At 34.1% G+C, this 16732-nt stretch overlaps 1 protein-coding gene across 1 annotated transcript; it reads left to right on the plus strand.

Annotated features, from left to right (window-relative positions):
- The first annotated feature begins 6259 nt into the window (after positions 1-6259).
- On the plus strand, positions 6260-15899 carry LOC117344215 (snRNA-activating protein complex subunit 1-like). The gene is made up of 10 exons (XM_033906886.1): positions 6260-6493; positions 7544-7672; positions 9202-9342; positions 10110-10214; positions 10652-10773; positions 11334-11370; positions 12408-12494; positions 13178-13346; positions 14630-14746; positions 15683-15899. The coding sequence occupies exons 1-10, from the start codon at positions 6305-6307 to the stop codon at positions 15820-15822; spliced, it is 1236 nt and encodes a 411-aa protein (XP_033762777.1). The 5' UTR covers positions 6260-6304; the 3' UTR covers positions 15823-15899.
- Positions 15900-16732: the final 833 nt, after the last annotated feature.

Here is a 16732-nt window from a genome sequence, read left to right on the forward strand (position 1 = left end):
ATGAGTTGTACACTGATTTGCCTTATAACTTTCTTCAATTATATCTGGAATTGACACATTGCAGCATTTCATGGATATTCAATATAAATGTATCATGTTATGATGACCCACTTTTTCTGCTGCCGTTTTTCATCGTTTGTTGTAAATTGGAGATGTAAAATTAATTCGTTTTTAAATAAAATATCGATCTACACATACCCACTAATCGACATCCTTCGTCATGATGAAGAGGGGAAGACAATATTGAATAGGAACGTACATGTGAAGTCTTCAAGAGAATCGGTTGTGATCTGGCGGAAGTTTGTTCCCACTGGTAATATTTTTTGGAAAAAAAAGAAGATATTTTTTATTTTCGCCAGACAGTACCAGTTCAACAAAAGGGTGTTTGACCAGACAAAGGATTAGAATGTTGAGTCTACGGTGTTCAGTTTTTCATCAATATTTGACAGCAGAAAGGTTGTGGGAGATTTTATGCATCAGAATTGGACGAGCGTCCTTGCTGTTATTAGGCTTGGCCAATATATGTAGATCTTCTATCATGTCGCTAAAATTGTATTGTGATATGTGTTTCTGACAAAACTAGCTGCTATTCGCTGTGCCGTATCTTATTTATGAATGGCATTTTTTTGTATTCCAAATTGGACGTACAAAGCCTTATGAGTTTGTTCTTAATTTTTTTTTAAATTTATTTTAAGATTATTCCGAACGAAGCCCAAATATTGTTAGCTTTGTTACGTATGTTAATAATGTGGGAATCCTATTTCAGGTCTTGATGGATCGTGATGCCTAAGTATTTGGCTTTAAATTATCAGTATGTTAGAGAAATTGACCCTGTACAGTTGAGTGTAAGCTAACCTTTACACCTAGTGCACTATACACTAGTAGTGCATTACATTTAAACTACAGGTAAACTAGTAGTGAAATATACCCAAAGAGGTGATGAACGGCAAAACCCCTATACAGGTAATGGGCAGTATCCAAGGCTACCTGTGATTTTTACCTGTACTGTATATATAAGACTATCTAACAGCTATTTGGAAGCTTAGTTTGATGTTATATTTCAACCTTTCTATTCTTGTTAATTATACACTGTTACTAAGTTAAGACAAATTTACTTTATAAATCCTTTAACTAAGTTAAATTGTTCAAGCCAAGTTTCATTTATCTTTTGGTACTTTATATTTTGTATCGATTGATCAGTTATATATTTCACATGTTTAATTCCATTTTTTTTGTTTTCATCACATGAAAGTATATAATAAAATATTTGAAAACAATTATCGTTACTTGAAACATTTTCAATTTGATACATTTAATTTATATTGAAGTTTGATTTCAGATTAAATTAAGCAGCCTATTCATAATTTCATTTTTGGTGTGATATTCTGCCTTTTAAAACCTAATTCAGCCCATTATGGCATATTATATGTTGTACATTATATGTGTATACATCCAATGCTTAAATTCAGAAACCTGAAAACATAAAGAAATCATTTAAACCTTGATTTAACATGTAAAGAAAGAGATTATTTGAATGTACTGGTAATTAAGTGATCATAACAGTTCTACATTTCAAAATTTTAAGTTTATAAAAGGTATATATGTTACTTGAAATACACCTTCCATCTTCCTTTACTGAAATACTTGAAATTTCTGTACATGTACCCGTGTGCAGGTATCTAATACCTTGAAGATCTAACATATTGGATCTGATTCCAGGTACATGTATCAGTTACAGGTAACACAGAATGAGATAATAGCCCGAGGGAACAATTAATGTCATTTTTGTTATGAAATACATATACTGGTAAACTTGGGGAGGGGGAGGGTAACAGTTTTAAGCTTATATCCCACACATACATGTTCATGTATCTGGAGCTGCACAACACTTGTATTTGTGATATCATAATTTTCTTCTATAAAGTTACCTGCTAACAAATGTATTATATACACATGTGGATCATGTGGACCTTAAGCCAAAGTTTTTTTCTACAGTTCACGCTAACATATTTTTTTGCAATATTGTTCAAAAACAAAATTTTGGGATACATTTTGATCAGCATTTAAGTGTTTCCCTATTGCATTAAGAAAATGATTAATTGTTCTTTACCTTAAAATGTATAACTGATGGGGATTTTACCTCTTCTTGTAATTAAAGAAAATCAGCATATAAACTTTATTTATTGAATATCTTTATTGTGAAGAAAAATGTATATAAAAATTAATTATTTTTTGATGATTCGCACAATTTTTTTTTTTTTAAACATCCACAGGTAGACATTATATATGGGTAGTGTTAGATGCTAATTACATGTAGGTAAGGCAGAGTAGCCTGGCACAGCATGCTATAAATGGACCCCTGGGGGGTAATGGGGACTTGACAAAACTATAGCCAGGTGTTAAAACAAGCACACCTTATATTAAGATTTGTACTTCAAACATTTATTAACAAGTATTTAAATAAAAAGGGCGGAAGGTTATACTGCTGCTTTGTCGATTACAAGAAAGCGTTCGATCTTATTGAAAGGTCTCAATTATGGAGTAAACTAATAAGACAAGGTGTGAGGGGGAAAATGTTACGAGTCATTCAATCATTATATAATTCAGTTAAATCTTGTGTGAAACATAACGGTTATTACTCTGATTTCTTCTCCAACACAATCGGTCTCTTCCAAGGAGAAATCCTCTCCTCGATTTTTGTACTCATTATTTGTAAATGACTGTGAAATGCATTTTATAAGTGAATGTTGTCCATCAATTGAACTTAACTTAATCAGTATTTTTCTTCTTATGTATGCTGATGATACAGTGTTATTTGCTGACTCTCCAGAGAATTTGCAACAGGTCATAGATGCTCTCAAATCTTATAACAATAAATATAGTCTTATTTTGAACACAGACAAGACGAAAATAATGGTCTTTAGAAACGGCGGGAATATTAAAAATAACGAAAAGTGGTTTTACAATGAAACTGAACTACAAATTGTAGACCAATTCAATTATCTAGGGATGCTTTTCAATTATAATGGTAAATTTTATGTTACCCAAAAGCATGTGGCTGAACAGGGCAATAAAGCATATTACGCTATATATAATAAGTTCAAAAATCATGATTTCAACATTAATACCCAATGTTCTGTGTTTGACACATATGTAAATAGCATACTTAGTTACAGTGCCGAGGTATGGGGTTTCCACAAAGCCTTAGATATTGAAAAGATACATATTAATTTTTGTAAAAAAGTACTTGGTGTGAAAAAAAGTACATGTAATAATTTAGTATATTGTGAACTCGGAAGATTACCATTGTCAACATTCAGAAAACTTCGTATAATTAAGTACTGGTTGAAACTGAGAAATTCATATAATTGTATATTAAGAAATTGCTATGAGGAAAGGATAAGATCAAATGACAGTTGGATTTTAAACATAAGAGCTGAATTAGATAAATTAGGATTATCTTATCTTTGGAACAATATAACATGCAATGATAGGAAAGCTTATAAAATTATTGAAAATAGATTTTACGACGTTTATCGTCAAGAACTTTTATCAAACATACAAGCAATTCCAAAGGGTTTTCTATACCGACATCTTATCGATAATTTTACACTACAATTTTATTTAACTAAAACTATTAGTAGTTCTTACCAAAAGAATATAGCACGTATTAGACTTAGTTCACACAATTTAAATATTGAACAAGGACGGTATAGAAACCGTCCTAGAGATCATAGGATATGTGAAGTATGCAATTCTAATGATGTTGAGGATGAATTTCATTTTCTTCTAAGGTGTAACTGTTATACTGATTTAAGGCAAAAGTACATTAAGTCATATTATTACAGACGTCCCAGTGTTTTTAAGTTGATCCTTCTATTAAATACCCGGAATATTGGAGAATTAAATAAGTTAGGCAAATATATATCTTTGTGTTTTAAGCGCCGAAATAATTATATCTAATTTTGCCTCAAGATAGGTTGATACAAACATATCAGACCTGTACTTTCATTTAAATTTTATATCAGTTTAAAAGACATGTCGAATGGTTGAGATTGTATAATTATAGGATAAAAGGTATATATCAGTGTACTTCCTGTCTACAAATCAGTGGTCCTTATAAAGCTAATATGTAAAATCGTATATGTATATACTTAAAGTAAGGATTGGCAATATTTACCGTTTCTATAGTACTAGTATACTATATCATGCTTGTATTATCAATGAAATCAGTGGTCCTTATAAAGCTAATATGTAAAATCGTATATGTATATACTTAAAGTAAGGATTGGCACTATTTACCGTTTCTATAGTACTAGTATACTATATCATGCTTGTATTATCAATGAAACATATTGTATACTATATTACTTTATTATGCATTTATGATAAATGTGTATGAATATTATCTATACTTAATAAATATGTCAGCGTTCATATAGATTTTATCCTGGGGCTTATATCGAGGATTTGTATGAAGAGTTTCTTTTAAAAAATCCTGAAAATTTTGTGGTCAACGTAGGGAATGTTAAAATATCAGTGCATAAACACTGTGATTATCATTTAATATGAATTTAAGTAAATGTAATGCATTGTGCTATTTTTTAATGATATACCATGTAATGTGTTCTTCTATATCAAGATATATATATTCTTGATTGATATAATGATATGATTGTCCATCACTATCTGTACTATTGTATTATTGTATATGTATATGTCTACTCTCCAATGTGTCTCGTAACACAAGGAAATAAAATAATCTGAATCTGAATCTGTTAGATGCTAATTACAGGTAGGTAAGGCAGAGGAGCCTGGCACAGCATGCTATAAATGGACCCCTGGGGGGTAATGGGGACTTGACAAAACAATAGCCAGGTGTTAAGACAGGCACACCTTATATTAAGATGGATTCTCATCTGATACATACATATAGGTAAGGTGTTATGGAGGTACATAAGGTGGTGGTGAGGTGGGGTTTGGGCTCTTGGGCCCAGGTGGCCATGACAACAGGCACGTCCTAAGAGTACCATGTACATTTAGGTACATGTACATAACTTGTTGTGTAGATATCGTCTCTTACAGAACATAAATGAGAATATACGAAACTTCTGATTCTTGATTATGTACTATGAAATGATTTCATGGTTGAATTAACAGATATTAGTGAAGTAACAATACATTGAATTCAAAAATATTTTTGTCTGATGAAATAATAAATATTAAAATATATGTACATATACAGTGTACTTATCTACAAACAGTCATCAAGGCCTAAGGTAGAATTAATCATTAACATAAAATGTTTATAATTACATCTAAAAGATAAATGAAACGCATCAAAATTTTGAAATCATGAAGATAAACCTTAATTTTACACTATAATCAGGAACATATAATAATCTTATTATATGTCCCTGCTATAATGAAATCTTTAAAAAAAAAATAACAATGATAAAAAACACCGCAGGAAGAGTTTTAATTTCTCTTGTGCAATATATCATATAAGAACCGCAGCCAATTTTATTTTGAGTTAATATTAGATAAAATTTTATCAACATTTAGATATACCTGGTAAAGTCAGGATGACAGATATAAGGCAGTCAATTTACACAGGTCTGTATATGTAACAACTACAGGTATCTAACACAGGTGTCCAGTGGCACTGTCCATTACCTGTATAGGGGGATATGTGGTCACATCTGACTGGACGTAGTGCACTACAAGTTTACCTGTAGCTTAAATGTAGTGCACTACTAGTTTACCTGTAGCTTAAATGTAGTGCACTACTAGTTTAAACGTAGTGCACTAGGGTATAAAGGTTAGCTTACATTCAACTGTACATGAGTATGATAACAAGAAAGACAATGTTGTGAATAAGATAATCGAAATTAAGAGCAGTAAAGTTAAATACATGTAGCAAGCACAAATCTCATGCAGAGTCATTGGGTAATTAAAGCACAATGGCTATAACTTTTAGAATTGACAGGATAAGCACTAGACATATAGTTGCATACCGAGTGCATAGAGCATGATGAATGAAGGTAAAAAAGCACATATAAAATGGATGTATTAAATACATTTACTGTACATGCAATCGATTTATGCGATCCCCAGCTATACAAGACATTGTCAACTTTTTATTTGTATACCGTCAAAAGAAAGAAGGAAAGGAAGATCGTTCATGTCAGTCCTGCGTAATAGATGGCGATCGCTATTCTTGTTATTAGTAGAACCCAAGCGTTTTAATAACATTGATTTTTCTCGCACACAAAACTCAAAACTCGCAGAAAGCTCGATCAACATGGGTCGAAATCTGCGGCATCAACACAAATATACACCTGCTGTAGGGATAAAAGAAGATTTTGAGGATCTTCTGCAACGTTTTATAGCAACAGAAACTGTTAGATATGAAAATTTTGTGGAAATATGGCGCGACATGAAAATGCCATTGATTTTTGCAGGAAGACAATCCGAAAGAGAAGTTTGCGAGGTACAGTTACTAATTATCAGAAGCTGAACGAACCTGGCTAGCGGGTCACGATCTCCTTATTAAACATTTACATGTAAATTTCAGTCTCTCAATATGTAACTAGTACTGTATCAATTTAATTTACAACTTGAAAGGATATATTTGCTTACAATACAAGAGGGAGGGACTGTGTTATAATTAGTGCATTTTTCCAAACGGTTGGGAAGGTGGGAATATCTTTTATACAAACTTGTTGGAATCCTCCAGCGCACCTTCAGAACCGAGAAGGATAGACAGTAAAAAATTCTTTATCTTCGACACAGTCAAGGTGATATTGACAGGTGACCTGTTTTGAAGACCTTTGACAACAAAGAATATTAGGCTAAAATTAAAAGAAACCGTGAATTCATAACTTAAACTAAATGTATTAGGGGAGGGTACTGTATTTAATGCCGATGTATTACCAGCCAGCTCGGTGATGTGTGTAAGACTGGTGTATCTTTAGAGTTCTTTATAATTTTGATGTTGTCAGGTCATTTTTGGTTGACCCTGTCGTACTGTGTATCACCGCTAACTGAATAGTTGAGTACACAAATAACTTTGCACGAGCATGCCTCCGGTTAAATCATTGGTACAAAAATATATATGCAAGTGTCTGATGTATGCAGCGGGCAGTCGAACAGATTTTGTCCGTATTGTGAGTTTTGCGGACTATCAGCATCCAGATTATCGTGAAAAAGAGATGCATGCTTTAAAAAAGAATAACTTCATACACATAGTCTACATGTGATATTTTACGACGTGTTGGATTATGCCAATGTGTATGTGCAGCATATATGTACACATAATTACTGTAGATACAGTATTGACTGGTGACCTAGCTTAGACCTGTTCATGTGCAGTATTGGCTGATGACCTTTGAACTTAAAAGTATTCACTGGTGATCCTTGACCTGTATCTTTGCAGTACGTATTGAATGTTGAAGGTTGACCTTTGAACTGTTTGTTTTTTATTGGATGATCATGATAGATGATAACATTAATTTATGAAGATCTTTCCTCTTTTCTTAAGTTTACAGAAGAATGCTTCAGGATAGCTTCACAATATGTTGTGGCGCCTTACAATTTCCAGGTGCGAGTGGGTGCTCTCTACCTCCTGTATGGACTTTTTAACACACAACCTCTGTGTAGTAGAGCCAAGGTACTGACCAACTATGTCTATTCATGTTATAGTCTTATAGGATAACGTTTGAATGAATGCTCTTCTAACGTTAACTATGCCATAATGATTAAAGATGCTACAGCACTGACAGTGTACACTACTTCTCAAGTTCTCACAGAACAAAGTGATACCGTACCCTCAGTACAGAACATATCTAACACCAATAGATGCTAACCACATTACAGAAATATGTCTAATAAACACCAACAAAATTAAATGCTAACCACATTATAGTAATATATTTAATTATCACCCAGCAAGTGATTTGGTACTGGTCAGGTGGCACAGTGGTACCACACTTGCCTATCACCTTGGTGGCCGGGGTTCGATTCCCCGATCGGACGTGAAAAGGTATGGGGTCACCTGTCTGACCACATGAGTTTTCCCCGGGTACGCCGGTTTCTTCAGACAGTAAGACCCCTCGCGTGCTTCCATCTGGGCCAGCAACCGTGATTACCTGGTAATATAAGTTAATATAACTTGTTTCGCAATTGTTGTAAAATAAATAAAGTTTATATTTTTACATCACCCAGTAAATGCCAAGCAAATGCTAACCACAGTATGACACCAACAGATGAAACTATAAATAACAGCTGCATAATAAGATACCTTATCAGACCTCATGCTGCAGGTAGGGTAAAAATTGTACCTGCTGCCCCAATTGTATAATATCACATAAGGTGACTAAATTTGAGATCTTTTATTTTCTCCTTTTTCTAAACAACTTTCTTCTAATTGTCTCCCTTGATGTTGCCACACTTTTGGCCATTACGTGAGTGTTTGATCCTGTGAGGATGCTAGCGTTTGGTTCTGTCCCATGGCCGGGACATACCAACTAAAGTCTCTAACAATTATTGTTACCACTCCTGTTTAACACTCAGAGGGTATTGTCACTATACCAGTAGTGTGACCGGGTGGGGTGTTCTGCAAAGTGTTTTTAGCAGTATGGTTCATTGAGGCAGCACTATAATGTTGGCATCACTTCCATGCTATACAGGCACTCAACACATGCATGCAGTGTGCACACACATGGGAGGCCGTCCTTGATTGACCTTAATAGTTGATAGGACGTTAAAATATACAAAAACTAATCCATTGCAACGCTTGAAGTTACCTACAAAATATAGAGGCAAAGCAGGAGAATTTCTTTAGGATGTGATTAAAATATATTTTTAATTCAAAAGATATAATTGAAAGCTTAAACTCAAAAAGTGTAATATTTGGACAGCGGTAATAGTGTAAACTAAAGAATAAAACATTTGGTAGCGCATAAAAATAATATACAACAGCTTATTCTTGTTTTCAATCACAATTTTTTGTTGAAAGATGTATTATTTTTAATTATTTCTCCTACATTTCACAAATTCAAATAAGTGATTTTGTATTTGCCTGTCACAGTTATTTTTGTATTTATCTGCCACAAATGGATGGAAGACATAAGGTGTTATACTTGGTCTGTAGATCTGAACAAGCTTTAACAGACTGATGTTGGATTGTTTATTTGACAGATTAGAGTAACAAACTCGATGTGGCTTGACCTGTTAGAATTCCAAAGTGAGGCTCAGCGTCAACAGCATCTTGATGTCGACTTCATTTTTCACAAACTTCGTTTCCAAAATGGTTTCTTATTTACTGCCAAACCAGTTGAGGTAAGAAATATTTCATTGCTGCTTTGGTGGGTTTATTAGACTTGATATAATATTGTGAATTCCTTAAATATATGACATAAAAGGAGTATAGGTTGATACCAGGTACATGATTTTACTAATCTTTGACTGAGCACTTTAATGAATTTCAGTAAATCATGCGTTGACCAAAAATAAACATAAAGTTAAATTATAAAATGGTGATTTAATGACATGTTTAGTAATTGCATGTAAATGTTACCTAAAGATTTCCGCATGAAAAATTTGATGATATGTTAATGATACCTCTTAACACAGCAATATCCAAATAATAAATCAAAAATACTTTATACACATCAGTTATAGATGATATAATCACTCTCAAAGTTAAACAGACATTAATATTGCTTGTCTGAAGTTGTCTTGGTTATGATTTGGTGCAAGAAATTGAATTGGACATTGACCAATCCAAGGGGAAGTAATTTAGAATCTGTTTTTAAAACACCAAATCACCCAGATAATAAGCTTTTTGATTAACTTTTTCTAACACGAGGTCAATATTGTCTGTAAGGAGATTCATGTGAATTTTTTCATCCAATTGGAATTTGTGAAACGTATAACTTTATGATACTATGTACCTGTTATGCAATCACGTATCTGAATGCCTACATAACTGAACAGTTACATGTCTCCCAAGTGGATAGGATATGTGGAATCTACTGTACTTTCAAGTCAATATGGTGCATGACTATAGCTTGTATATGTAAATGTTGTTAATGTGTATTTTGTAGGTAATACATACTGTAGACAAGACGAAGGATGAAGCGTCTCTGTCTGAGGAGTTTAAGGAAGAGCAGAGTGTTCTATTTGACCTTTTCTCTACAGAAATGTTGGAGGTACGTACATTTTACCTTGATTGTAGGTTATGTGCACGAAAATCCATTAGGGGACAAACTTCTTAAAAAATCTGACACCTTTACTTAATGTCGGACTACAACAGCTCCACATACATATGTCTCTGATATAAAAGTGGATATTATGCCAATTTTGTGTAAATATGCACACATGGAATTAAACTCTGTAAGATAGGAAATGTTTAAGTAACTGCTGAGATAGAAAACGAGATAAAAATAAGCACTCTCCTTTATTGGAGAGACAGAGTAGAGTGATGGAGCAGCCCACCTTATAATAACACTAGCTGGCCTTCACCCTTTAATTGAAGGGTTATAACCATGCATTTGATCACTATTGGAGACCTTGTTTCATCCTTTATGATAACTCATTTTTATAAACTCGCGAATAACCCATGATGCATCTGTTCTTTCTTTGTCAGCAAATGGCAACTGTACATCAGCACTATGAGGCTATAAAAGTCTCCCTGGAGGGTCCTCAGGCCACGAAGCCTTCACGGTCACTATCGGTCATCAAACAAGATGTGGTACCAGGAATTACGAAGTAAGTCTCCCTGTATGTTATGGTGTTATATATCACAAAAGCAGGCAAACTGTATAAAATTGAAAAAAAAAAAAAAAATGCATATAAAAAAAATTGTTTTCCCAAATGTTTAGACTGATTTATACGACTGTCAAAGATTGATGGACATATTATGGTATGATATCTTCAGTGACAATTACACAAGAGAAAGAAGTGCAATTACATATCACAATACACTCTTTGTGCATCACAGTATGTTAAAACAATATTTTGACAGCTCTAATTATTTGCCACAAATGATCTTATTTTCAATTACCTTAATACAGCTCACTTCATGGATTTTATGTGAAATCAACTTTCAACAGATCAGAATATATTGTCCGACAAGTGTTTTAAGGAACAGATTTCATTTCTGTATACTGTTTCCTCTCCTTAATCTACATTTTAATTCATGTTTTGCAGTAAAATAAATACATTTAATGTAAATATTTTGCTTTGAGTAACACTTTATCAACATGACAGTTTTGAGAACAAATTGAGACCGTGAAGATAATTTAGAAATGTTTTGTCAAATTTTACAGGGCTGTCATCTACTACCAGGACCGACGGAGAGCAGGGGTATGTGTCATTGTTAAACTTCTGTTAGTCTCCTACAATTGATTAAAAAATGGGGGTAGTTTGATATTTGTAGATAAATTTTATCATGTCACCTGAGAAGTTCAAGTTGGAATCCTGTGTCAATATTGGATTTGCGTTGCATACGTTCATCTGTCCTTCCACGCTTTATTTTGTCCACACTCTATCTCCTACACTATTTGTCTCTGGAATTCATTTGACCTATATCAAAAGTTTGTATGGGATGTAACTCCTACACTACTAGCCTATGGAGCTTTGGGCGTACGTTCTTCTTACCTGGGATTCACTTGCATTGAATTTCAGATACCGTAAATATTTGCGTATAGTGCACACTTTTTTTTTTAAAATTGACAAGTGAAAAAGACCACTGCGCACTATACGCATGTACAAGCCTTTGCCCGTCGGAATGAATGTGATTTGAGATCGTTTCCTTCCACAGCAGGATTATGATTTAATACTTATATATATATATATAACATATCAAGCATTAAGAAAGTAATAGTTTACAAAAAATCAAAGAAATGAATAGTTATTTTGATGTTTAATTCCTTGAAATTGTGTATTTATCAGCAATTATGTGGATTTATCTAAGTCGATCGTGAGCCACACGTTCCGTACACAAACGATCTCACTTGAGCATGTTTCCGTATTCAGGTCCAAAACGATGTATAATATCTCAATTAACAGCAAACAAAACTTGAAATGATATAGCAGTACTTAGTTATTTCATACTTCTAAATTAATAATTAGTATGACCTACCGAGGTTAGTAAAATTAATTTATTCACATGTATACCACAGAAATCAATTTGAATTAGTTCCAACAAAAAATCACAAATATTATCCTCTGTGCATTCTTGACATATACATGTAATTTCACTCCAGTAGGGGTTGGGGTGGAATTGTCTGGTTTCGTATGGAAACAACTAAAGGCCTGTTTCAAATGAATGAATCAACTTGACATTGTATGGACACTTGAGTTAGAGCCTAATTTGATATTCTATTTTTTTATTTTTACAGACCAACAAGAGAAAGACTACAGCAGATATGGATGAGGATATCGGTTCCGACTCGATGGACAATGATGATGAGGAAGATGTTGACACTGTAAGTTTAGATTATACTTGTTGCTGGTTTGATATCTTGGTAATTAAATCTGTTAATCATTAAATAGTTGGCAAACTGTAGAGGTATTGAACTAAATCTTTGTTCTATTCTGGATAGATACCTGTCTTCACTTTTGTATGTATAAGATATGATCAGTATTAAATATATGATTAAATTGGGAGTCTAACTCATACAAGTAACGACAGTTTGAACAAGATTCTATAGTAATTGTTGTTTTTCATTTGTCTCCTGACTTTCCCATTGCTTATTAAAGTTATAGGAAGAATAACACTAAAATTGGTGTGAATTCAGTTTTTGCTTGTTAAATTGATAAGTTAGAGATTTAGTAGACTTTTCTATTAAACGTAGGTACTACTGGAGTAGTTCACATTGAACCAAAGGGTATTTTGGTACTACATGTATTGTATATGTACATTTATATGAAATATTGCACATAGCTTGATGAGCAGTGTGTTTTGCTGAACTGACTTTTTCGCAAACTTAATATATGTGATCTAAATACATAATTGTGATGACTGGTGTTTTGAAGTTTTGGTTTGATGAAAAATTCAACATTCAATATCAAAGTAGAATACTGTTGAGTAAATTATTTTCTATCATTGGAGTGTTGTTTGCTAAATGAAGGAACCTATCAATACTAAATGATAAATCTTACGTTTCAGAAACCATCGAAGAAACTCTTACTGAAAGAAAAAGCATTTGCTAAAGCTGCTGTCCCTAGTGGTCGCTTTCGTCGTGGTAAAGTTTCCGCTTCATCGGGTAGTGAACGTGATGAACCTAAAGCCCCTGAATCAGTACCAGATGTTCCGGTCCCTGTGAAAGAGATGTCAGGTAAGTAAAGCTTTAAGGAGAAATAGACAGGTCTGTCCTTACAAGAGAACCTGCGGATTCGTTCAGACCTTATTCTGCTAGTATGTGTGACTAATGTGCGTCATACAAATTTAAATATCATGGAAGTAGAGCTTCTGAGCTGCCTCTCATTCCAGATCAGTACATTACATGACAAAATACTGGCTTCCCATTTGCTACACTGTCACACATGGGTACTATGAGGCGATAGAGATCGCTCATCGGACACAGAAGCTCTATCAAATTTGGTACAAGATTGAATGTTCACGAAAACTATTGAAACATCAATGTTACTTTTGTGATTCGCACAGACATGTCCTTCTGTAGAGAAATGATTATAAACTGTAAATTTTATTATCCCCTGCAATAACTGCTACCAAAAATATTAACAAATTTTCTTCAAACTTGATAACAAGGTTAAATGTCAAAACAGCTTAACCAAGTTCACTGGCCATTTTTGCCGGACATTGTTTAACAGAGTTAGCCCCTTGATAATTGTTTTACGGAAAATTTTGTTTCCTGCTGTTTACTTGCAAAAACTCCTACAATATGATCAGATATCTTCAAACAAAGTAATAGAGTTATCGCCCTTGATTTATGAAAAAAAAACATTGTTATTTGCCATTACATAACTGTCCTGAATATTTTCTAAAAAATTTGAAACTTAGGAACAGGATTCAATGTACTAAGGTTCAGACAAATTCGTGATAGGGTTTGGTAATGGCAGATGAGAAGAGAAGTCTTACAATGGTGTAATGTGTCAGAAAAATGGATATAAATTCCATGAATTAGCATGTTTGTTTTACAATAATTGCAAAACAAAGTTAAATAGTACTTTATCATTCTTGTTGGCCTGGATGGAAGAATGCAAGTTGTCCTACTGTGGGAGGAAACCAGAATACCTAGAGAGAATCAACGTGGTCAAACAGGGGACCATCATACCTTTACACTTCTAAATAGGAATGGACTCGCCTATTATATATATAGATGTATTCATATAAAAGTTGGACATTTAAAGAATTATATTACACCATGTATTCATAAATTTGATTGGCTATTTTAATCAGGTATGACAATTGAGTGAGAACACTGTCCATTAGACCTCAGGAAGGAGTCGATCACTGTTGACCAGATGTCTGTCACTATTGACCAGATGTCGGTCACTATTGGCCAGATGTCTGAAGCTTGCGTTCACTTGTACCAATAAAATATTGTTGTATACATGTAAATCCACATGTTTACCGATTTTGTTGTCGTTGTTATAGATGAAGATCCTGATGAGGATTCCGACCAGGTGAAGGCCCTTAAGCAGTCCTTACAGAACATGCCGGTTATCCCGACAGGTGATGACGAAGCCTCGAGGAAACGGCCCAGGAAAAAAGGTGGGGTACAGGGTCCAATTATTTGTGTAAATAAATTTTACCCTCTGCAACAAAGTTTGGAGGATGTATACTGGAATCAGCTTTTCTGTCATTGTGTTGACAATTTTGTTTTGTCCTGTGTTTGTTTTATTTTCCAATGAATATTTTTCAGGCGATAGTTTAGGGCTTTCCAGTAAAATATCTACCTAGGAGAGGTCTCCAATATGGAGGGCACATGAGAAAATGTTTCTTATTATATAGTGTTCTTAAGGTGGTCCTAGTTTGACAGGAGTCCTCTACTAGGTAGATATTTCACTGGTGTACTGACTGTAGTCAGGTGTACCACCAAACATGACTTTTAACTCTGACCCTTTGTTAAAATTCAAGAATGCACGCAGTATTTAGTCCTCTACGCTGAAACCAGGGGGAAAATAGCTTTCCTCCCCGTCTGTCTACTCAGTTTTCCTCAGTCATGCGTCCAAGGTATGTGGCTGAAAGCTGGTATTAACTTCAGTATGAGCAGCTACAGATCAAGTTTGAGTTTCAGGGGTTTTGGGTCAAGGTCACTATTGCTATTTTCAGTGGGGCCAGTAGGGGACATGTATTGCCTAAGCAATACCCAGCTTACTTGTTTTTTCAAATTTTAATACTGTACTAATGTAGCTGCAGCTCTTTTCCCTAACAAGAGTTTTGTTCCAAATCCTTTTTATACAAGTTTTGTGCCTTTGTTATAATTCTGTGTTTGTCTATGCATTCAGTTAATTTTCCAATCTTTGTGGGTTATACTTATCAACCCGAGTTGTCACACCCAACATGATTTTCGACTCGGTCTGTATTGACGAGAGCCGTGATAAAGATTGGTCTTGTATGCACCCAAAACAATATGTACATGTTTACCACTTTGTTATTAATACTGAATATTATCAACATTTATTAAATACTGTGTTGTTATAACAGGTAAAAGCCCTACAAAGAAAAAAGCTGTGTCTGCAAAGCTTGTTGTGACCCCGCTGCCTGCTTACAGTCAAAAGGTTAAAGATGGCAGTTCACCAGATAAACCTCGTCGTCGTGGTAGGGGCAGACCTCGGAAAAAGTGAAATTCTGTTAATAACCTATAACTGTTATCAAATGTACTTGTTTTTTATTGTTATTAAATATACCTGTTTTCATCATATTGCTTTATTTTATCTTATTTGTTTGTAAGACCGATATCAAGGCTCTAGGAAACAGTTGTCATATGTATCCGTACATATAAATCAATGTTATGTAACCAAGTCATTAACATTCATCGAGCTAAGACAATTCCTTGACTTTTCCCATGGTAAGGCATTACTCACACGAGTTAAGACTCCCCTGAGTTAAGACTCCCGTTTTAATCATATATTTAACATTGCAATGTGAAGCTCCTTGAACGTTTTATCCCTTAAATAATATTCTTCTATTAAAAATTATTGTTTTAAGGAATTACCCTAACTCAAGGTAGTTGTTTCATAAATTAGAGGTACCGCCGGTAAGTTTTTAGCTTACCTGGTCAAAAGCAACAAGGTGAGCTGTGCTATACCATGGCATCCGTCGTTTGTCAACAATTTCCTCAAACTACTTCTTAACCTCAAAATGGAATCTACTGTAAACTTTGACTGGAAACATCCTTATGTGATGGGGCCACAGAGCGGGACCGATTGCCCAAATAGGGGAAATCTAGCAAATTCTTTGAAATTCTTCATTAACTGAAGGGATGAATGGGTTTTTATGCATCCTCTGATGAAGGGAAACCAATTTTGTATACACAGGGCTGGTCTTGACCCGAAGGGTGGGGTCTAATTAAGGTTGCACTTATTAAAGCCTTGTACAGGGAAACGTTTCCATGTAAAGTCTTTGATTAAATGATTATATTAACCAATCAGTAAGGCAATGAAAGGCAGTTGTAGAGACAGGTACATTTATTTGGTGGAATTCGGTAGTGTATATTGTAGAGACAGGTACATTTATTAGGTGGAATTTGGTAGT

This window comes from Pecten maximus, chromosome 15 (assembly GCF_902652985.1).
Source record: "Pecten maximus chromosome 15, xPecMax1.1, whole genome shotgun sequence".
Taxonomy (NCBI): domain Eukaryota; kingdom Metazoa; phylum Mollusca; class Bivalvia; order Pectinida; family Pectinidae; genus Pecten; species Pecten maximus.